Consider the following 23422-nt stretch of genomic DNA (forward strand, 5'->3'; position numbering starts at 1 on the left):
TGACCTTCAAAATAAAAAAGTGTTAGAAGTATGTAGGTATGTGTTTCTGACGCTGTTTGATATTGCAATGAAATCCTCCACAGTGTCACTATCTCATTTTAATTTGAGGAAGTGTTGCTATCCAATTTTAAAACGCAGTCCTGACAAGCAGTAATTTCACTGTTTTGCCTTTTGTGTAAACAATAAACATGTTCTTCATTAAATATTTAACTGAACATTATTGTGAGCCACACTAGATTTTTTGCTGTTCTGAAAGCTTTACATCAAACAGAAATAAGCTGGAGGATTTATGTACTCAACATTTTGCACTGTTGTTGTCCTTGTTTTCAGTGATACTTAGATGCATTAATGTCTTAAAGCTGTGATCAGTGTTGTTTGCATTCTTAACAGCATGCATCTAATACAGGGGTGGGCAAAATGTTCCACAAAGGGCCGGTGTGGCTGCAGGTTTTTGTTCCAACCAAGCAGCAGCACACCAGACTTGACTCATTTAATCAACTGATCTCAGTCTTCAGACAGTTGATTGGTCAAACTGTGTGCTCTTCATTGGTTGGAACAAAAACCTGCAGCCACACCGGCCCTTTGTGGAACGGTTTGCCCACCCCTGATCTAATACAAGCTATTCAAACAATCATGCTCAGCTGAACAAATGGGTGGTGATGTATCAGAAAGCTTTACCTTTCATCAATATAGTTAATCACAGTTTATGTCTGTATACATGACTGGTAGGATTGTTACTGTAGATCCGTTTTGATTCAACACATTTCCACACTGTTCATGTATATTAAAATGAATTTTGTATTTTTTTTTATCTTTATCTTTTACTAAAATGTGAAAGAACAGACAGAAGCAGTGAAAAATAAGCAATCATTGTTACCAAATATCCTGTTTATTTCATTGAGCTAATGAAGTCAATTATCTATCAACATAATGCCTTGGTACCCACGCCAAAATTTAATATGCCTCCACAAAATCCATGAGTGCACAATATTGTTAATACAGTGAGTATGAAAAATACAGTCACTCTTACTTGAACTTGAGAGTACAAACCAAAATCAGTAATAATGATGATGTCCATTGTCTGATTATACCATAAATGACTACTTCTATTGCAATAGATGTAACATTCACACTGTTGTTAGCTTATGGCGTGTTAAACTTGTTCAGTGATTGATCTCCCATATCAAAAACTATCAGGTTGGCATACATAACTTTCTTAAAAGGCAGTAGCTCAGTGTTCATTTCTAGCAGTAGAGACTATAAAAAGAAAGCATTTGTTATATCTGAGCCTAATGGTAAACATAATCGTGTCTATACTGTAAATATCTGACACTGAGACAACAATGTAAGAAAAGTGTTCAGTAAAATTCCAATTTGTCTGTCGGACATAAGGCAGAGCAGTGACGCAGTTCTGCTTCATTAAAAACTACACATAGAGAGAGATAAAATCATTTGAGAAAAACAATAAAACTTGATGCAAAAATTAACATTTGACAGATTCAAGCTTGACAATGGAGCCCTCAATTCTTCCAGGTGTTGTAGCATTGTCAAGCAGTACTGTGTCCATGTCGTTACCGCTACTTGGGTATTCCTTATTCCTCTCTTTCTCCAGGTATTTGCTTGTAACGTTACTCAGTTTCAACAACTAGATTCTGGCTGCTGCTGTTGTTGAACTTCCAGCCAGAGTTCAATATCCCTTCCCAAAGTAAGTGTAAACAGTTCAGCCATTAAGACCACCTTAAATTATAAATCACTGAGGGGAATCAAAAAAAAAAAAAGAAAAAAAAAAAAAGTAAAAAGGGTCTCCCACACTTCCACAAGACCATCATTAGGACACAGAGGAGATTGGGTTGAGAGGCGAACCCATTTGTGTTAGCACCTTGTCCAGCCACTGGAGGGGCCCGTGCAGATGCACCTCAATCCAGCAGGGGGTGCTGGTGACGTCCTGTCGGTGATACTCAGCTCCCCAGCCCTGGGAGGAGGCACAGCAAATTACACGATGATATTAACACTGATGATGTTTTCCTCTCGTTAAAAGACATGATCAGATATTTAACTGTCCCTGCCTGTCTTCCACTTATTTTGTGACGTCCTTACCTTGACAAAGCTCATCCTAATGGTACACATCTTGGTAAGCTCATAGACAGCCTCAAAGCCGTGGTTGACTGACTGGGCCAGAAGCTGAGCAAACTCCTGGTTGTTGAAAATCTTTAGGCTACATCCACTGGGGATCTTGCAGACAGTGGTGGGGTGGAAGCCATGGTGGTAATTACAGTTACGGCTCTGGACAAAAATGCTGGTGTCACTGAGGCACTCTGCGTACACCTCCCCTCCCACATAGTACAGGTGCACTCCTAGATAACACAGACAACGGACGGTCAGGACATTCGAACCAAAACTCTGAAAGAACAAAATGTCTGTCTTATCAATCTGCCTCTTATGCTGAGCATCAGTGTTAGTTATACCTTTGCCAATGTGTCGGCGGGTGTTCTCGATTGTGGAGTTGCGGTTGACGTTGGAAAGCAGTCCGAGGCAGAAGCGGTTCTTATTGTTTGAAGGGTCAGTGAAGCCATCCACAAGCACGCTGGTTGAAGACGCGTGGTAAGCCTCACCTACGCGATTGTTGAGTTCATAGTAGACAATGGAGCACCAGTGGCTCGGCTCCTCATATTCCACTGGTTGCACATCTGGGAAATTGCACAAAAGGTCAGATCAAAACAGGTGAGGCACAAGACATTGATTAATATGTATCTTACAAAGGAATATGCTTTCAGTTTCACAGGATGGATTCAGGCAGCGTGGGACTGTCTCACTGCTGCAAATAAACTCTCACTACAAATTTATAATTTTATATTCTTCACAGTTCAAACAAAAACAAAACAGACAGAATGCTGGTATATTATATTACATACACTTATAAAGCCTTGTTAAGACCAATGGAACAGGATTCATTAACTAACAAGGTGAAAGTGGATGAGAATTGTTAACAAAAGAATAAGCTCATTAACTACTCTCACTGTTGTGGAGAGCATTTCATACAGTGGAACATTACAGCAGGTGGTTCTAATTAACATTACATTTCCCAGCCTTTTACGCATCAAGTCAATTATAAAGAGGCAGCCTACCCTTCAGCCTGGACAGAAAGCTTATTCGTTTACACAAGTCAGTTTTACTGGTGGTGTCTCCAAAAAGCTTTTCAGTTCTTTTTTCTTTTGTAAAAAAAATACATGATTCCAAATTAAGACTATGTGTTGGTGGAAATGGTTTGTTTTTAAAAGAGCTGATGAAATCACACAATTGCAATGTTTACATTTTTAAGATTCACTGAAAAAAAAAAAAAAAAAACCATCAATATTTGTTCAAAAAACTGCCGCCCCAAGTGTTACAGTAAATTACAAACCAGTATCGGCTCAGACTTGGCAAATATTCAATATCCACGGCCTTGGACTGGGGGCAAAAATGTGAGCTAGCAAAAAGAGCTGGTGCTGGTAACTACTTTCGTAGCAATGCACTGTCATCTGGTAGTACAGGGCATTCAGCTGCAAGCACAAATATGTCAAGAAGGAGAAAAAACTATTCCTGCAACTTTCCTCAGTACTCCAGTCTAGCATCAAATGAGGATTTGGGTTGTGATAAGCCTTCAAACTGGACTCTCGGGCAGGTATTTCATAGTTTCACTTTTTTTTAAGCATAGTGTTATTGTCAGACTGATGCTGCTTTCACGTATGCACAGAAACTCCAAACTTTTCCAGACATTATCTGGAGAAGCAGTATGTTTGAATGCAAATGTTCGAATAAGTTTGACCGGACTTGAAATGAACTTTAGCCAGCCAGCTCCCAAGTACAAAGTCTGCGTAATGTCCAAGTGAGCTGGTGTGTGAACAGACCAGGTCATTGTCCGGAGAATTCAAAGTGAGTGAGTGGGTGAGTTGATGATGTTTCTATCCTGCTTCCTGTACCCTCTAACCAGGCGCCTAAACCGAACGGACTACTTCCAGTAAGTGACAACACATCTGACACAGATGTTCTCTGTTTGTGTGGTGCACGTGTGAAAGGACAACTCCGGACAACGTTCGGTTAAATGTGGGCTTTCCTCACCTCCTCTGGGCATGTTCTGCGGCACCAGGCTGCTGCTTGTTTCCATGGACTGGCTCTCCTGGCCCAGCTGCTCATCAGGGGGCATGTAGGCTGGGGGTGGGGTGTCAGCTGAGACATTAAGAGGGCAGTTAGTGAGGATGAGACCAGTTGTTGTTGCTGGCAAATGGTCTTACACACACACACAAACACACACAAGTCTCCCTAGACTCCAACAATCATCACAGGATCTGTACCCCGGAAATGGTGTCAGATTACACATATCCCTGACTTGCTAAGCCACATGCTAACCCATTCCCAACAGAGATGCAACATGAGCTGTTCAGGTCCATGCTGAGGCACACAGGAAAAAAACAATGCAGAAAACCCCCACTCAGACTGCAGTGAGGAAATCTTGACAATTATGTTGCTTGTGAGAGTAGACACTGATGATCAGGGCTTTTCAACACAAATAAGCCCAAATCCTAAAATCCTAAATTGCCATTAAAAACTTTTTCTGCCTGACTGCCTGCAGCCACCGGATGCGTCAGCAGATCTGGACTGGAGCAGAATAGAGCACTAGTCACCAGACAGACACACACAGACACACACACACATACACAGACACACACACATACACATACACAGCAGGAGTAACATCATCAACATACACTCAAACATAAGTACAATGGGAACAGTCAAGGGCATTTCTCCAATATACCAAGACTACTGAACAGGGCAGAGGGGAATGTCTTGACTAAATGATACTGCTTTATGTGAATATATCTGTTTTGTCTCCAGTCAGTAACAATGAGACACAGAGGCTGCCTGGTCCACTGAGTTAGTGCCTTGACAGCAGCCAGCAGCCCTGGCTCTGCTGGACACTGCTTAGCTGGCAGTTCCTTTGTTCTCATTTACGAACGTAGCTTGATTTGGATAAATGTAATAACTTGACCTGGTTTAGAGTTCTGTCAAGAAGATTGAACACATTTTTAAATGCATCAAGATGAAGTGCAGCGTGCATATGTTCAAACTATTATTGAGAACATAGATCATATTTTATGATGTTTTAGTAAACTACTAAGTTAATGCTTCACTTTATTGTAGCCAAAATGTCCCTAGACGGGACGTTTTGTAAATGATACAAATCCAGAACTGGGTTCACCTGAACTTTGGTTAAGGTCTTTTGTCATTTAGCTGTAAACAACACTTTTTTCCCGTACATTACACAACTTTAAAAACAGAAATCACCAGAGACCAGTGTTTATCAACAGTTAAGACTCTTGTTGGCTACAAGACAGCGACAATCCAGAAAAACACAATAGTTTGGCATGTTTCCCAGGGTCAGGTACATGAGTGTATTTAGCATACCTGGGAGCTGGAATGGACTGGAGGGCCCCGAGCTGGCAGGAGAGTTTGGATAAGTACCACTGCTGGCTGGAGAAGGAGGATACGGAGAGTTGGGAGAGATGGGAAAAGAGCCTCCACCTCCTCCACCGCTGCTGCTGCCACCCCCGCTGTGTGGCTGCTGGAAGGACTCTGGAAAGGTAGCATTCAGGGGCATGTGTGGCTCGTTGTGGGTGAGGTTGCGGAACTGTACCAGCAAACTGTGCTGTGGGTTGAACTCGCTGTGCCGTGGTACCAGGACAGGAGGGAGCACTGGATGATACAGCAAAGGAGACAGGGGAGGAAAATTACTTGGTTTGTTGAAAATGAATTAAAACACACAAAATGGATTTTCTTTAGAAAACCATTTGATAATTTTATGGAAGGAGGCAGTGTCTACCACACACATCTCTAACCAGAAAACGTGTTTGACTTATGGCTTTTATTGTGCATAAATGTTTTTCCTTGTTAATAATGTATCATTTCCATTATTAACAAGGAAATGCGGCCAAAGCAAAGAGAAGCTGTTGATGGGCATGCTGTTGGAAAAGTAGCTGTAGTGCCCACAGTGGATGTATAACACTAGGACTGGATTTTTCAGATTAATCAAACTAGTGAAAAAAGCCCCTCATCATTAACTAAAGCCTTAGATGACGTCTTCAAATGCTTTAATTTTATTCACAGACTGTACAAAAACCAAAGATATAACATCTTTAACAAAACTAAGAACTATGACTGGTGAAATAAGTAAATACAGATACTATCCCTGCCTTTATCTTGCAACAGAATAATGTAAAATACACAGCATTGCTCAACAACAATCCAGCATTTCTCAAAAGCCACTTTAGGCCTTGGTGAAGCTACAAATACAGAAGTCATCCATTTTTATTTTCAACTTTGTCAAAAGGATAGAGCGTGATTCCGCGGCCTTGAATTTCAAGGTTCCAAGGCTGCCCTTCCAAACCTACCCAGCACCGCTTTAAATTATATGATGTGCAGTCTCTCCTGACCAACATGTGATCCATACCCTTGAACCAGTCGATACAGAGCTGGCAATTCCAAACCAGTCTAGTGTCAGAAAGGCTGACCCCCAGAAAGACCCCATGGGTCATCCATAAGTGTACGTGATGTGGTGTGTGAGTGACAGAAGGGAGGGAGGGAGGTGGGCACTGAGGAGAAAGTGCTGGGAGTTTAGTCTGAGTGGTTTATGCATTTAGTGAGCCACTCTCTGAAGCCACACCCTATCTGGAGTGCCTGAGGCATATAATCTAATAAGACTCTAAAAGAGCTAGTGATATTGATTTTCTGTGAAATGGAGGGGGCGGGTGGAACAGGCCCGTGTGATGACAGCCTCCTGACCTTTGTGGATTTGTTTACCAGCTCCACCGTTTACTCAGAGCTCTAGCTAAGGGATGTGCAGAGCTCCACACTGGTCTAATCTTTCTTGCATTTCCTGCTATCCAGTCATTACAAAAAGACAGTTCAGTTGTATGATTTACATTTAAATTAAAAATGAACAGATCTGGTAATGACAGTGCCATACTGAACACTGCTAGCCGTGAACAAGCAATTTTTTTAAGGGTTCTGCATAAACGCGAACGTTTATGCCTCTGAAATTATATATATCTAGAGGTATTGTAAATATAATTTGCTTAGATTAGACAGATAACACAACTAACTAACCTTACTGTTTAACAAATAACATGCTCCCTAACGGAACAAGTACCTACCAGGACTCTCCACTCGCTTGTAGTGATATGGGTTGATGCAGACCTCCTTCTGTTTGGAGCCAAACGGGTACTCGCACACCTCCAGGGGTTTGAGCTCATGGTGGGACTGGAGGTCGGGCCAGCGCCACACTCTGCAGTAGATGACATGAGGCAGGCCTTTCCTGTGGGAAACCTGTAGCCGGCCGTCCAGTGATCTTGGAATGGTAACACACTTGCTGGGCTGTCCCGGGCAGCTCAGGGCTTTCTCCAGGTCCTCCATGGCACCTTTCTTCTTCTTCAGCTTTTTCACGAGTGCATCCACTGCCTTTTCTGCCCATTTCTCCTCCTCGTCTCCCTGCTTCCAGCCAAGCAGGCGTTTGACTGCAGGGCTTGTGAAGGAGAAAAGACTGGACATGGAGGTCATGCTGAGGGCTGTAGTGTAGGTAACAGACAGGAACTCGGTAGTGGATGGACACTCCAGGGGAACCGAGGGGTTTACAAGTCCCTCGCTGATGATCTCCAAAGAGTGTTAGTAGCCTAAACTGGGGTGTAAGCGTGTAGTCAACCAAAGAAACGACTTGAGCGTGTTCTAAGTGTGTGAGAGAGGCCAACAGAGATGAGGGGTGGGGTAGGGGAGAGGAGGCTTTAGCCTTGTCTGACCAAGGACAGGAAGCAGGGGAGGGAGGGGAGTCAGCAAGCAGGACGCAGCTGCTGCTGCTCAGGAAGGGCCCTGCAGCAAGCTGTCCGGAGCTGGGTCACCACCACTGATGGAGAGAGGGGGGGCTACAGGCTGAAGAAGCTGAGATCAGGACCTCTGTCGAAGTGACACGCTGCAGCAGGTCTCACTGGTGCAAGCTGACAGGCTTAGAAATAAGGTATTGACCACTTCTCATCAACAACTCCTAGCTCCTCTTTGGGCTGACTTCTCCAACCAATACACAGTCAGTGCTTTAATCCACCTGTAAAACAGAAAACAGAGGAGATACATGTAAACAACACACCAATTTGTTTGGCACAAGAACACTCCTAACATTTGGAAATAATACTACAATTCAAATGTATTTTAAAAAGCATGTGACAAACAGCTTTCTTAGTCAAAAGGATGATCAAAAAGCCCTTTGTCCCCTTTTTGATCTGAAACATCATTTCCATAAAGAGTCTCGGTCTTACTGAAACTAAGACGACTCAATTATTTGATAGGTGTTGTGTGTTGAACTTGCAGACAATCACACACAAAGACAAAACACAGGAAGAACACTCTTACAGACAAACAAATGACCCCACCAACATGTAAGGATGGCAACATGCTTCCCCAGACAGCATGTAAAAAGATAATAAGTATTCATAAATATAAAACACGTACTCAAACATACTATTGTGATTGATTTGTGACTACTCAGCTTTTTGACTAATCTGCTCTTCTAACTAATATAGAACTGTTTTTAAAAACTCTGATTCTCTTATTTATTATGTCATTCTTATACATTTTGGGCAAAAGTACCCATGAGCCACTTCAACATTGCTCAGTCACAAAGCAATGTATTAATGAATCACCATGTTAAAAATGAATTAGTATTGCATCAGAATGTCTCCGGTGATCGTCCCTTCAAAACTACTGTTTCTACCTATTACTGCATTAACACTCAGTGTTTCCAACCCAAACACAAATCCTTACGTACCACTAAATGTATGAAAGACACGCTGCCATAACATATGACACTTCAATCTATACCATGCAGCCCCAGAAAGCAGACAGTCAAACACATGTAGCTTGCAGCAGCAGCAGCTGTTTGGGGGCTTGTCAAACCGGCCCTCATCGCAAAGGATGTGACCACAAAGAGCTGCTTCCTCCCTCGTCCCATCCCTCCCTTCCAGTACACAGCTGTCCAACAGCACTGCACCCACTTCCACCGCTCATTGTTCTATGTGCACATGAAAGCGGAGGGAAACCTAAAGCAGGACATGTAGGCATACATAAAAATGATCAGCTCGTACATGTTCTGAGTTTTTCCTTTTCTTACATTCACCAGACTGTTTCAGTCGTCGTTTCCACATAGCCTACCCAGTCATAGACCAAGATGCAACCATGCCCGTTTTAGACTGGATCAGCAATGATTCATCAGTTCATTGTTGAGTGAGCAATGACAAGTAACAGATTTCGACATAAGAACAGGTCTGGTCTTCCCAAAACATGGAGAAACATTGTCTGATCAACACGTGACACATATAACTTGCCAGCATGAACTAAAGCAAAAGGTGATTTGAATCTCAATGACTAATCCCTCAGATAAAGCTGATCCCTCTCTACTAACTGATAAGACTTCACACTGACAGTTCTTTGTATTTTCACCATCAAAGGCTGAAAATCAAATCAACCTTGACCACATTTTTCTGGGGAGAACTTGGTGGGGGAGAACTGAAGCCCCTGATTGACTGCTCGCTGCCTAAATTAACTGTAACCATGATTAAAGATGATTTGTGAGCAGTCTTTCAACAATCATCAGTGGCTTCCTCTGAAATCTTGAGCATATGGGTGATAGTGAAGTTACAACAAGGAGTATAAATTATTTTTTATATTGATAAAAACAGGCCCAAGAATTCCCGAAACTGACACACTTTACAACCACGGCCTTGCTATTTCTCCAAATTTTCCATGAAGAATTTTCATATATTTCACAGTTCAAGGCAGAGCATACTTCCAATTGAAGAACCAAAGCCAAGATCAATACTCCTCTGAATCTCTTTCCAGAGCCTAAACCACTCCATACGAACTGGAAAAGAAGCCACTTGGACGTGGTAAACAATGAAAATCACTCCGAAATCATCGCTGTTATACCGGTCAGTATAAAGTAGTTATTCATCACAGGTTAGACTCGTCTGAGTTATACTGCTGCCATTATTCAGACATCACTTTAACAGGGTCTAGAAAACGTAGAACACGTAACATTGAAAAACTCAAGAATGATACTTTACGGTGTTAAGTTTGTCTGAAATGCTTGACAAGTATGAAGTGCAGGGAACAGACAATATGGAAGAACGGTTCGGCATGTAGCAAGCACCCCCCACCCAGAGAAAGAGAGAAAAGGGATTCAGAAAGACGCATCTAACGTTACACAAATCCCCCAACAGTAGTAAAAATAGCTTTTAGAGATGCTATAATTTAACTCTACCGCACAGTTATAGAATAAAACATTATTTAAATGGCATTAGCTAACCCTGGTATGTAGCAGGCTAATGTAGGTAACCTCGGGAATTTGCTAACTATTTAGCTACCGTTAACAGAACACAACTTGATTAGCTTAAAGTTATAGTCTGACACCTTATAACAACTATCGCCATCTAGGCTAGAAGTTTAAGGTTTTCAGACAGTGTTTGCTCTTTAAAACGTAACATCGTGAGCTAAAGTTTTGTACCTCTTAACGGTTAGCCTGCGTTACTTCACCCTTCCTCCTCTTCCTCCATTCCAGAAACTTTTTGAACTTCTCACAACTGAAGCTAGGCTAAGCTAACTGTTAGCCCAGCCCTCGGAGGGAGAGTGGCGAGCCTCTGCCCTGCGTAACCCGACTGATGCAGCGCACTCAGCTTCACTTCTACTCTACTACTGAACAGATGTTTAGTCACATACCTTTCAACAATGCACGCAAACCATGGTAACGTGTTTTCTTGAGAACGTTTAGGCTGTGGTTCCTACTTTCTTAAAGATTTTCTCTCGTTTTCCACCGCTTCTTCCCTCCGTCTCCCCGTGCCATGTCCTCCAGATCCTGGAGACAAGTAGACTGGGAAGGCGGAGTGCATATCACTCCGCCGTACTGACAAACTAGTGCCCACTTTGGTGTTCAAGCTTACGAGGATTTTACAACTTGTTTACGAAAAAAAATACAACTATAACATTAGCCATAACCCTAGTTTTATACTCTGTTCCACAAACAGTACATTTAGAGGCAAAACTTCCCAAAACGTTCATTCGCTTTCCTTGCGCATAGATCAGGCAATGTTCCCAATGAACAAACTTCATCCACCTCTGACAGTTGCAGCCAGATTACCACGGTCAAAAGGGTCAAATTTAAGAAAAGCAGCTGAACCTGTAACAAATAAACACAACATCTTGTCTCCTTAAAAAGTTTTTGATGTTTCAGTGTGTAGTTGCAACTCTTACGGTGGTCGTGATGCGGCTCTGGAACGTCTCACAAGTTGCTGGCTCCACTCAGTCTGGAGGACTGCGGTTTGTTGTGTATTGTTGTCCTTTGTAGTCAGTTGTTCGACACTTCAGCTGTCCCCGCGTTGTTAATTCTCTTGACTTTAATTAATCAAACTAATAATGACTATTCCACACCCATTTCCGCAGATGGACCGTTACTCTCCGGCAGGATAATGTTGTGGAGTGCGGACTCTTAGTTCAGCCTTCGGTCCAAATGACACGCAGTGTCCACTTTCAACCGCTAGTGGGTAGCCTAGGCTCAGTTTTGGCCAATTCTAGTGTATTTGCACTATGCTGATTTACCATCATAATTAATACACTATTCTCTTTATTCATATTTGATAATTTGCTTAAACAGAAAAAAAGGTAGTGTCTCGTCGGTACAATGTGAAAAGTTTGGTTGATTTTCCATATAGTTCACTGATCTATTACTCAGTAGTAGTGTAGGTGAAATGTTATTCTTTCTTTACCAAGTAATATAATGTAGTTTGTGAAATGTAAAGTGCCCATAAAACCATACAAATGTACTCCTGTTTAATGCAATGCTAAACATGTTTTATTTTCTTATTTTCTTCCCATGCTCATCAAACTGATGTATGTTACAGTTAAAACATGGATGAAAAGTTGGATACACAACAGACTGTCAACTCCAAGATAAAAAGTATTAAAGGAAAAACTACACAAGATGACTTAGGTACCAGTTTATTCTGAGGCTGGATTCATTGCAGTCAAACAGACCCTAAAATGTTGCATGCCACAAGAAAAATAAGAGCCTGTAAAGAATCCTCAATACATTGTCTTAATGAAGAAACCAAATCCTTCTGTGCTTATTACAGGTTGGCAATTAGAACCAGGCATCAGTTATCCACTAAGTCAGGATTTGGTTCTTGCCATGAGGAGAAGAAAAGGTTTAAATTCCTGCCTCTTGTCTAAAAAAGATCTGCCCCATTTCCTTTTAAATCATTAAAATCTTTTTTTTTTCCATTTCTGTCCCCATTAATGAAACCTTTGAACGTGGACAGTAATGATGTGTTCAAATATAACCAGCAGAGGAATTGATCAGATGCTATTTTTATAACAAAACACAAGAGGTTGCGTTAACTCCAATGCCACAGTGTTGCCGCAATGCAGCTTTGACTTCACATAGATCTAATTAAATATTCACAATGACCAGTGACATAGTGACTGTGAGCCAGTTCTGGAAAGTGCACACACACATCCTCATGTTCCCTTACGCAAAGTTTGTCATAAAAACACAAACCATGGTATGAAGTAATCGAATATTTTACTCATTTATGTACAAAAAAAATCAATTACCATTTCCACAGCCTTATCTCTGTTAAAGAAAAACATGCCATGACAATGGAAATATGCAAAGTCAACTTTTATTCACAAAGAAGTCCAAGCTAAAAATGAAGTAAAGCTGTACAGTCTTTGTTGGTGTGACCTTGGAAAGAAAGGAAAACTGCGTCAAAATCCACCCTTATGTGTGCGCTCTACTTTTGTGGCAAACTCCTTTTTAGTGAGATGATCAGGGGATGCGAGTGATTATGGTTGTATGGAAACATATTTTGTCCTTATCCATCAAAAACAGCTTACAGTAACTCTTTGTGTAACAGCTGCCAAATGTCCTGCAGCAGCGTGATTTCAAACACCAAAACTACATCACATTAACATACTGAGGAACCCATCACGTTCCTACGTTTTCCAAATGAGGAAATCCATCAGTATTTGGACTTCGTAGCCTTCATGAGGTAATAAACGCTTTGGTAGGTTTGACTAAATTCCACTGTGTCATATTTGTTGTTCGGCCATTTACTCACTGCACATCCCAAAGTTCACATGGTTTGATTGACCGGTGATCAAACAGGTAATGGGAGACACATTTCAAATAAAAAACAATGTAGTTTGAGTGGTTTTATATGTCATTGTTTTCATAGCCTTCTACTCATTTCAAAAACCCTGTTCACAGAGTTACACCAGGCAGAAAAGCATTGAGAACAGCAGATGAGTAACGTTTTCATGAACTGGCAGGAAACTGAGTCACTGTTGTATTTTAAACACAGAGCAGCAAACGGACATTTAGTTTTTGAGAAATCCTGCTTTGGCTTTCAATCTGTGCTGCATGAACTGTGACCTTCCTTTTGTGAAAACCCACATTAGTTATTTTAAAATTACGCCACTTTCTTGAATCATCTCTTGCCGGTAACTTTTCTTTTACTCTGATTTTCACATTTCGGGTCTTTTTTGATTTACTTGCAAGCAGTACATAGCACACGTGTTCCCCAAAGCTAAAATTTGATTGTGCAATTTGCCCTAAAGGAGATGAATACATTCAGCATCAACGAAGGAAGTTTATTGTTTTTTTGTCCTTGACTAAGTCATATGATTTTTGGGAAAACGGTTCCCAGTACCAGCTTTTATAAAAATGATTATCTGTACAGAAAACAGGCTTTGGTGGACGAGCCTACAGTATAACAAAGAGTTTGTTTTAAGTATGGACTTCTCTAAAGGGACTCAAGCCACTGACCTACAGTGGTGGTTGAGCTATGACAGATCACAAAACACACACACACACACACACACACACACAGTGCAGTGTGAAAATCAGAGGTAGCCCCAACTGTTGGCTTACGATACATCCAGATAGTACCTCTAGTTAAAGTGATACTTTACCTTTACAGAACAGTTTTATAACAGAAAAGGCAAAATTTGTATTTTTTTAGACTCTTAGTATAGAACTCAGATTTACTGGGTTCACTTTTCAATTTGTATTTTAGATTTGTAATTTGTGTTTCAATGTAAGCATGACTTTGAATTGGCTGAGGTGTCGCCTGCAGTTCTCTTACAACGCCTCCTACTTTGGTTTCGTCTTGTACTTCAGGTATGTTTATTAGAGAAATTCAAACATTCTGCCAGTGTGAAATATCACTTTAAAAATGACAAAATTCACATAACTGTGCACTTGGCAAAAGCTAACATGACTAATTAAACTGATGATGGTTCAGTTACCAAATCTGGGCTGTGCTTTGTACCCCATGTACAGCAGGTCATTACAGTGAATGCATGTGATGCCCAAGACATTTTTCCTATGCTTTATTTTTTTTTCTCTTAGGCTCAGTGTGACAAGGAATGTTAAGTTACAGGTTTTTTTTTTTTTTTTACAGAAAATTACAGTGATTAATCAGAGATCGTGTAATCACAGCAAAACATAATATTGAAATGTGTTTTGAAAACAACACTATTTTTAAATGACACACTTGAATATTAAGAAGTAAAATATCTGCAGATGAACCCGTGTCTCGTCTACACACTTAAAACAGTAGTGCACAGTTTCCTCTTCATTTCAGTGAATGTCCTCTAAAACCAAATGAAAGAATCTACACATTAGAGTGCAACCTGTCAACTACTTCTGATCCAAACAGATTAAATAATCAGTGTGAAACTCTATTGTCCCAATGTAACGCACAAGAAATAGAATAATGTATAGAGCAGACTGATTGGAAGAGCAGCTCTGGATCAATTACAGTCTTGAACATGACAAAGTTTAGGTCACAGGGTCACGTTTTAATGTTTGGTAATCTTGGTCTGTTCTTGACGCATGTTCATTAAACTCAACAATCATTTGTCTATTGATTAAATGCCAGACACCAAGCCTGAGCAGCCAATCAGAAATCAGCAGTGTCTCTCTCTCTTAGAAGCTTGTAAACAGTGATTTTTGTTGAGGTAAAGATTGCCTTCCATTATTTTCCACCCATGTTGTATATTCTGCCATTATTCCCTTTTACTTGAAAGCAATTATTCAGATTAACAGCTTTGTTTTACCCCAGTTGACTGGATATGTGACATATGCCACATAGCGCCATCAAAATATCAGTAATTGCAGCTTCTTAAATGTGAGGGTTTTTTTTTAATTTCCATATTCCTTATACTGTTGTGGGAACCCTGGTTTTCAGAATGAACCAGAGAAGCAGTTGGAGAAAATGAGTGGAACATGCAGTTTTGAAGCTGAGAATCTCTGAAAAGGCCAGTTAAAAACCCAGGTGTCCTACGCTCGACCAGCGGTCCCATGAACATGAGTCGCTTTACGTGCTTGATTGTGCTGTTTTATAAAAGGTCTCTTGTTGTTGGGTGTTCATTAATGGACTAATGGAAATGTGTACGTTTACAAAGATAAAACTACTGAGCATATTACTGCAAAGGACAGTGAAGGTGTTTTCATGCTCTGGCTTCTTTATTTTTATTTTTCTAGACATGAGGCTGTTAGACCCGAGAGGATGATCAAATACGGAAGCTGTTTTTGAGCCCGATTAAATTAATTACTCATCAGGTACCTGATTTGTTGATCTATTAAAATTTCAGAAAATACACAAATTACAGTCACACAGTGTTTTTCATCTGATGGGTCCCATATCGGCCATATTATTCTGTACCAGATGATGACTAACAGCTGATGGCAGCGTGATGAGCACAGCCTTCATGTCAGAGTACATGCACTGACAGCATTTCACAAAATGCATGCCTTGTTTGAGGATGCTGAGCAATCAAACTCATGATTAAAAAGTACATTTAAGCAACTGCAGAAACAATATTAGGTCCAGGCTCAACACAGGCTGTGTTATTATACTACTGTTCATTAAAATTGTTTAGCTGAATGTTTTACCTTTGTCACCTGCAAACTCAATATGAAATTCAGTTCTTTTTTGCCATCATGCAGTAGCAGAAATGAATTTTTAGGGCAAAACTGAAACAAATGGGAGAGAAGAAGGGCATCTGCAGTTCAGATGTTTTTTTTTTTTTTCTGTGCTTATGTGGGTTTCTTCCCACCCCAAAATACATGCAGGAACACTCTTGCCATTACCACTGAGCAAGGCGCTGACCTCAGAACTGCGTTTGGTCCCCAGGCCCTGCTCTGCGGCTGTCTACGGCTGCTAAACAGTTAGGGAGGGTCAAACGCAGAGAACAAATTCCCCCCACTGGGATTTAAAAAGCGCACCTTAATAAATGATTCCACGTGACCAGCCTCCCCACAACCAGTGAAATGTGTCCATTTCTATCCGTGAGTACAACACACAGCTCCTCCGGCAGCCATCTGCTTTCACAATAAAGTTTCACTTCAGAGTAACTCGGCGACATATTGGTTTGTGTACGACCACCTGGCCACTGCGCGTTGAAAGTCAGCACTTATTGAGCAATGTGTCAAATGGTAATGGATGTAAGTGATCAGTTAGGATGCATAAAACGGTCGGCTAATTTAGCAAATGAAGGCACTGAAAAATGAGTATTTGATAAAAATGCCATTACAATGCACTGTAGAGCAGAGATCCACAACATATTACGGCAGCATCAGAGTCTCATATGACAGAATATGAAGAGCAAGTAAGGACATAAATTTCCATTTCATGAGGCAAAAAAGCTGGTGAGCTTCGACATGAAGAGGGCACGACAAACGTCTCCTTTGGTGCTGGACACTATCTGTCCTGGTTGTCCAACCTGAGGCCACAGTCCAATGCGTCCTCAGAGGGAGTGTCAAGGACGGGGTTGACAAACCCTTCAAATTCAGTGTTTGCATTGTCCTCTGGGTGAGTACTCACAAAATCATTCTCCCACTCCAGTGCGTTGGAGTCCTCGGAGGCCGAGGTCGGGCCGCTGTTCATCTGCTTGCCGCCGGGCCTGAGGGCTGCGCGCAGGATGTCCTCCTCCGTCCGAGACCTCTCCCAGGCTGGAAGTGCTCGATTGATTCCTGCAACGCAAGGACACAAGCTTTCATTCTGACAGGAGAAGTCAGTGAAGTCGAAAACGGCTGCAGGCGGTAATCTGGTGGATCAGAGGGGCCAAAATACCCCTGTGCAACCTGCTTCTACATAAGACTTTCTAAACCAGATTTAAAGCTTAACACATCACACTTCACTGAATTCTTATTTCTTTTATGTAACCTACATTAAAGGAGGTACACAGGTAAAACTACTGTTTTACCTGTGTTTCCCGTTTTACACCCTAACATATATAATACACAGGGGTATAATACCTGTGTAATATAAAAAGGTAATATACCCACATGTGTAGAGGCAGCCCTGTGAAGGAGGAGACCCCACAGTACCTTAGAACAACACATAATTATACAAATAACCGTGCAGAGTGTGTGTTAAGATACTGAATATGCCTATGATTAAGAATGTGTTTAATTCTGGCCTGTTTCACATCTTTTATTTTAATATTTGCAGTGGACTTTTGAGGAGGGTCGATACGTATAAGATATGCTGTGTGCACTGTTCCTAAATGACCTGCTCTGCTTCTTCTTCCTCTTTGCCGCAGTGTCACTGAAAAAAAAAAAGAATCAATCTTGGCTGGGAAAAAGGGAGACCTGGTTTGGAGGAAAAGAAATCTCTGATTTGGTCCCTCAGTGCCATCGAACATCACATGAATGTTTGATGGATCGGCCATTTGTGACCAACCAAATGTTGCCGCTTTTCCAGGTGAGGAGTCAAAGCCGACACTCGATGAGGAAGCTAGTCTCACCTTCCTCATCCTCCCACTCCAGGTCCAGTGAGGTCCCGTCCTCATTGGTGGAGCGGGTCTTCGTGGTGAAATCCCAGCTGCACTCTGTGTTGGGAGTCACCACGTTCGTGTCAGAAGGAAGTCCTGGTAACAAAGAGACAACAGAGTGCATGAAAATCTTGAACCTTTTGTGTGCTCAACTGAAAAAACACAAGATATGGTTTATTTATCAGCACAAATGTAATGTGTCTGTATATTATTAGAGTTAATGTGATTAAGGTTTGAAGGTTCACTCACTGTTGCTCCTGAAAGCCTCTGACTGGGCTTTTACATTCTGGAGGTAGACATCGAAATCCTCCCCGGAGGTTTGTCTGAAACAGGCAACAATGAATCAACACAACAATAACACAACTGAAAGTCCAATCACTCACTGCATTGCAAACAAACAAAGAAAAAACCTGCACAAAATACTGCACATCACTGGTTGGATGGACAGGAATGAATGCATGAAAATCATCTGTCCCGAAACTCAGTCAGCTGGAATAAAACTTCCCACTGAGGCTTTTACTTAAACCTGTTTTTCTGTGGGAGATGAAAGCTGATACTGTGCTCAGCTTTGTTAACGTGGCCTCCTTTCATTACCACTGCAAAGTATGAGGATTTGTGATCTCGCAGCTCCTTTCTGCCACAATGAAAATTAGTTAAGCACTGAATTCTGAGACTGGATACCTTGTAGTGCTTTCATATCTGCTCTGCAGCCTACACACTGCGTGACTGCAGGAACACACTGAGTTCACACATCATTAAATCAATGTTTCTGTTGAGAGCTTAGAAAAGAAATGTCCTTTCTGCTACATAGAAACAATAATATCATACATCTGAGGGGCTGATAGACAGAGCTGGGATTCTCAAGATAGTGGACGTTCTGTTTTTCAAATATTTCTTTACATCAGCCGCCAACTGAGGTGGATGAAAGACTCAACTTGTTGCATCTTTAAACAGATCCAGGATTGCTGTCCGCTCGGTATGTCCAATAAAACCTATGCAGAAGCTCATGACCGCAGTTTGTCCTCAACTCAACAACTATTCTGTTGTCTAATGAACTTAAGTGACTCACTTTCTTTGCTGAGTTTCACTGCCAGAGCCATCTGCTTTCCCCCGTGTCCTCTGGGCAGACAGCTGCTAACAAAAACACCACAGATCGAGTTAAAAAAAAAAAAAAAGTCATATATTCCTATAATTAAAATGCAGACAGATTATACATTATATTTGGTGCTATAAAGAAAACATGTGAGCAAATAACTTTAACAAAACAAAGCAACACCAAAGATGCAGTGGAATGTGGCATGAAAAGCAATTCAGGAGTCTCAATCCTAACAGTGCCTGACTTTTTTATTATAAACAACAGTCCCAATTTTCATTATATCACATAATGACAAAACACATTTTAAGGCCTGTCCTTGATACTGTACAGGATATGTCTCAGTACGACTAGATAACAAAGACAGGTTAATGATCACAAAAAGAAGACTGAACAGGGGAAATATCAGACACAGAAGGCTGAGGACTTGAAATGGTGGGAAGCCTCTGCACAGGGCCAGTAGGTTAGAGGAGAAGTTGTTTAGCCAAGCGGTAAGTCAAACTGGCAGAAGGGAGCGCTCAGTGCTGCCTCACCTCCTTCATTTTCCGCTCACGTGCCAACCTGGCGGCCTCACGCTGGGCGGCATTTCTAGCCTCTTCTTCTAGCCTCAACTTCTCCTCTTGTGCCTCTAACTGAGCAGAAACAACAAAATGAAACAAACACAAAACACAGAACAGAAAATTACAAAACAGAAAAAACAATGCAGCAAATTAAAAAGAAGCAAAAACATGTCTAAAACATAAAATAAAATAATGGGGGGCTGTTAATCTAGCAAAAACAAATCCCTACAAAGGTGCTTTTTTAAATTGTGTCTTACCTCTGCTTGTAGCTTCTGGTCTATCAGGATCTGCTTGTCTGAGATCGCAGTGTAGTGGTGTTCTCTGAGGTGCTTGATCTCATCTTCACTGATAGGCCTAATAAAAGAACAAAAAAATTATACTTGAAGCTAAAACAATTATTTCAAATTCTTTTTTCTGTCAAAGAACACACATGATTATTATTCTTTTTTTTTTATTAGTCACAAGACCTCTAACCTTGGGCAGGGCTGCGGGCTCTCCTCCCCCTGCAAAGTAACAAACACAAGATGTGACCATATAGCATTTGAATTCCAGCATAAAATGCATCTTCACTGCTGCACCGTTTGCTTCAAGTGCTACTAGTCTGGGACTCTGCAGACAGTAATCGAGTTACTCCTTGGAAGAAATAATGGAAGACTGCCATATTACAGTGATGGGTGTGCAGTGGCTATCTCGAGCAAAGTGTGATGGGAGTCTGAAAGTAAAAAGTATCCTGGGAGTCTCAGTATAATGCAGCTTTTAATTAGACTGTACGTCCTATAAAACCCTTACTCAGTCTTTTACGATGTAATTGGGTCCCAAGCAGTCGAGCAATAATAGAGTTGAGAGGAAAGTCACTAACAAGGTTTTCCTTAAACTTATTTAGGTAGTGAAAGATCTTCAGAAAGATGATCAGACTTACCTCATCACTCTCCACCAGATTTTCAAACTGCAAAAGTAAAAGCCACAGTTAGACATAACATTACACTGAATCGTCCTCATTAAAACAAACAAAAAATACTAATAAAGATATTACCCGTACCTCTATTGTATAATGTTCCCCTGTGGTACTGCTTCGGAAATATTTGGATCTGTAAGAATAATTCAGAGAACATGAACACACCGACAGGAAAGTGAAAACTGTTAAAGCACCTCTAATTCCAGACAGACAGACAGTTAGCTACAATGGTAGACAACAGTTTAAACATTTAAACTGAGCTGCTGCAATTTTCCATGCAGGAGTTATATCATGATTACGCTGTGAACCTGTGATAAGGTAAACCTGTGAGGAGAGGAGAAATTAATCGAGTATCTACAGTTGAAGGAACACACCCAGTGTTTGTGTCACTGGCTCTGGTCAATTTATTCATTCATTATAATTGAACAGTTAGTATGGAAGTGACACAAAGTAAGACTGTGTACAGATTAAAATCACGGCACAGTGAATGAATATGATGCTCATCTGTGACAGTTGATGCAACTATACTGTATTTTACAGTCTTTGATGAATCCTCTTACTGTAAATAACACTGGTGGACCACCACAACTTCATACAGTGTGTGTTTAGCTGTTAGCATTAGCCTAAAATCTGAAGAACCTCTTATCAGAAAATGTGGGATAATTCAATTTAATGGAGGCAGCTGTTTGATTGCTCTGACTCTGGAAACAAATTCTGTATTATTTTATGATGGGGAGAAAAAGAAATAATGTGTTCATCAACAGGCTACAGCAACAGGGTTTTTCTTTAACTGTTGCCTATCTACAATGCTTATTAAATGGGTCTAAGGATATTTCCTGTTCTGGCAGTCTGTCTATTTATGTCCGCTTCATCTGTGTAGTTCACAGACTGTGACTACTCAAGTTTATACAACAAGACATATGCTGAGCTGTTAGCATCAAGCCTGAACGCCAGTGATCTGCTGTAAATACAGTGATGATTTTTTTATGTCTGTAAATCAAACTAACTGAAACTAACTGGCAGGTGAATTGATGAATGAACTGTTCCTTAAAAGGTTGATCAGCCTCTCAAAGCTGCTACTGAATACAGCAGGAGAGGTGCAGGTGTAACCAGTCACACTAATGATGGGTCAGTGAGTGATGTCAGTGTAACAAAAAAAACAAAACAGGACGTAACAGCTCAGCCTCATATAAATTATGCAGCTATAATTAATGTTATTGATTTTGCCTGTGACTTTCCTGCAATGACATGTCAAGAAGTCTGTGATTAAACAAGTCTATTGCTCTTGTTTGGCTGAAAACTGGAAGCATGGTGCACCTTGGCTACACCACCTACCCCCCCAAAAAAAAGACATGATAGCAAGAGTTTTACCTTTGACAGGTTATAGGAAACAGCTTTTACGATGTAACATGCTAACATCTTGTGATCATTGTTTCCTTGTCTCATTTTTAATTTATTGATTTTATGTCAGATAAAAAAATAAGCTTTATATTCTTTTGTTTGATTTCACTACATGTAGTGTGGAAGAAAACCTGCATTTTATTATTCCAACCAAGACAGCTGTCAGTTTACAGTGTTACAGCCTGACCTAATGGGAGCAGGCAACGTGGACATGTGCAGATTTATAATGAGGTTTCCAATTTGCCAGTTTCAGACTAATAATTTATAACCACTGCTATATCTGTATCTGTATCTGTCAGCTCCAATATGGAAACACATGAAACAGTGAAATGATGGAGTGTGAAACCTGCTCTAATCTTAACAAAGCACAGGGTAACAACAGACTAAAAACATAAATTATTAACCTGAAGTTTGGTGACACAACTGCCTGTAAGCAGCGCAAGAATCACACAATTGAGACTCAGTGCTCTCAGACTGAACCAAGAAGTCCCAGTATTAGTCTACAATCACTGTCAAAGACCTCAGCAGCTCCAGCTCGGTCTGTCTTTCACGCTAGAGGTCCCCTCTAATTAGACCTAGCTAACTCCATGTCCACACTGTTGACAATAGGGGTGGGGTCCTGATTCCAGCTGGCACTGTCTGACTACAGGCTGAACCCCACAGACACCGCACAGCAGCCTGTCCGGTATCTTACAGGCCGTCCTTTATCTCTCAGTTACAACATCTCCACCAGACTAGCACACAGAGCTGTCAAAGTCTTTCCAGACGCACTGTGGTGTCAGCTGTCGGCTAACCAGCTGCTAGCTAACCTTAGCAGTAACCGGATACGCCGCTTCAGATGATGCTAGTTAGTTAGCTCAGCCAGCTGAAGCCACATTTCACCTACCCGCCTCCTCTCTGGATCCTGTTGGCTTCTCTCCTGAAGAGCCCAACACAGTATGCCCAGCAGTTACCCATCGCATTGTCAAATGTTACTAATATCTAGCTGCCTGACAGCTGCTGGTGCATTACTGTTGGGAGCTTCATCTCCAAGTCTAGTCCTCTGCTCCAGCCACTTCCTCGTCCTCCTTCCTCTCCGGTTGATGACACACCAGACAGAGCCGTCCAACACCGCCGCCTACTGCCCAGTTAGTGTTAGCTTTCCATTAATGTGAGAAGGCTCAGGCACAAGATGAGACAGGATCTATAGACCTGCAGGAAAAGATAACTGAATTTACGCGATCATTGTGGGCAGAAACCAGTCATTTAAAGTTGTGGAGGAAGCATTCCAGATTCTTTACTTCAGTAAAAGTACCAATACAACAAAGTTAAAGAAAAAGAATAAATATTGATACAGGCATGTCCATGTGTAAGCAGACTAGGGTTGGATTCCACCACAGGAAAATAAATCGGAGGGGTCCTGAGATGATTACTGGGAATGAAATGAAGAAAAAAAACGTTCTGATACAAGTAAGTTATGATACAGAAATCTTTTTATTTCTTTGTGAAATACTAGATAAC

General features: G+C 41.1%; 2 protein-coding genes across 6 annotated transcripts; both read right to left on the bottom strand.

Annotated features, from left to right (window-relative positions):
- Positions 1 to 867: 867 nt before the first annotated feature.
- smad5 (SMAD family member 5) lies at positions 868 to 11554 on the bottom strand. Of its 3 annotated transcripts, XM_041048187.1 has the most exons (8): positions 11326 to 11554; positions 10795 to 10930; positions 7191 to 8128; positions 5446 to 5733; positions 4099 to 4206; positions 2466 to 2687; positions 2098 to 2354; positions 868 to 1972 (listed from the first exon to the last, which is right to left on the bottom strand). In XM_041048187.1, exons 3-8 carry the CDS (start codon positions 7591 to 7593, stop codon positions 1829 to 1831), a joined length of 1422 nt encoding a protein of 473 aa, XP_040904121.1. In that variant the 5' UTR covers positions 7594 to 8128; positions 10795 to 10930; positions 11326 to 11554; the 3' UTR covers positions 868 to 1828. The 3 variants fall into 3 exon arrangements, with proteins under 3 accessions (XP_040904121.1, XP_040904123.1, XP_040904124.1); XM_041048189.1 differs by lacking the exon at positions 10795 to 10930; XM_041048190.1 differs by lacking the exons at positions 10795 to 10930; positions 11326 to 11554 and adding an exon at positions 10583 to 10714.
- A 501-nt stretch (positions 11555 to 12055) lies between these two features.
- Positions 12056 to 22994, bottom strand: ap1ar (adaptor related protein complex 1 associated regulatory protein). Of its 3 annotated transcripts, none has more exons than XM_041048137.1 (10): positions 22809 to 22994; positions 20606 to 20654; positions 20486 to 20512; positions 20041 to 20069; positions 19824 to 19920; positions 19540 to 19638; positions 18983 to 19047; positions 18163 to 18236; positions 17887 to 18009; positions 12056 to 17110 (listed from the first exon to the last, which is right to left on the bottom strand). In XM_041048137.1, exons 1-10 carry the CDS (start codon positions 22877 to 22879, stop codon positions 16839 to 16841), a joined length of 906 nt encoding a protein of 301 aa, XP_040904071.1. In that variant the 5' UTR covers positions 22880 to 22994; the 3' UTR covers positions 12056 to 16838. The 3 variants fall into 3 exon arrangements, with proteins under 3 accessions (XP_040904071.1, XP_040904072.1, XP_040904073.1); XM_041048138.1 differs by having other exon boundaries at positions 12737 to 17110; positions 18983 to 19044; XM_041048139.1 differs by lacking the exon at positions 12056 to 17110 and adding an exon at positions 17126 to 17687.
- Positions 22995 to 23422: the final 428 nt, after the last annotated feature.

Source organism: Toxotes jaculatrix, chromosome 10, assembly GCF_017976425.1.
Source record: "Toxotes jaculatrix isolate fToxJac2 chromosome 10, fToxJac2.pri, whole genome shotgun sequence".
Lineage (NCBI taxonomy): Eukaryota > Metazoa > Chordata > Actinopteri > Toxotidae > Toxotes > Toxotes jaculatrix.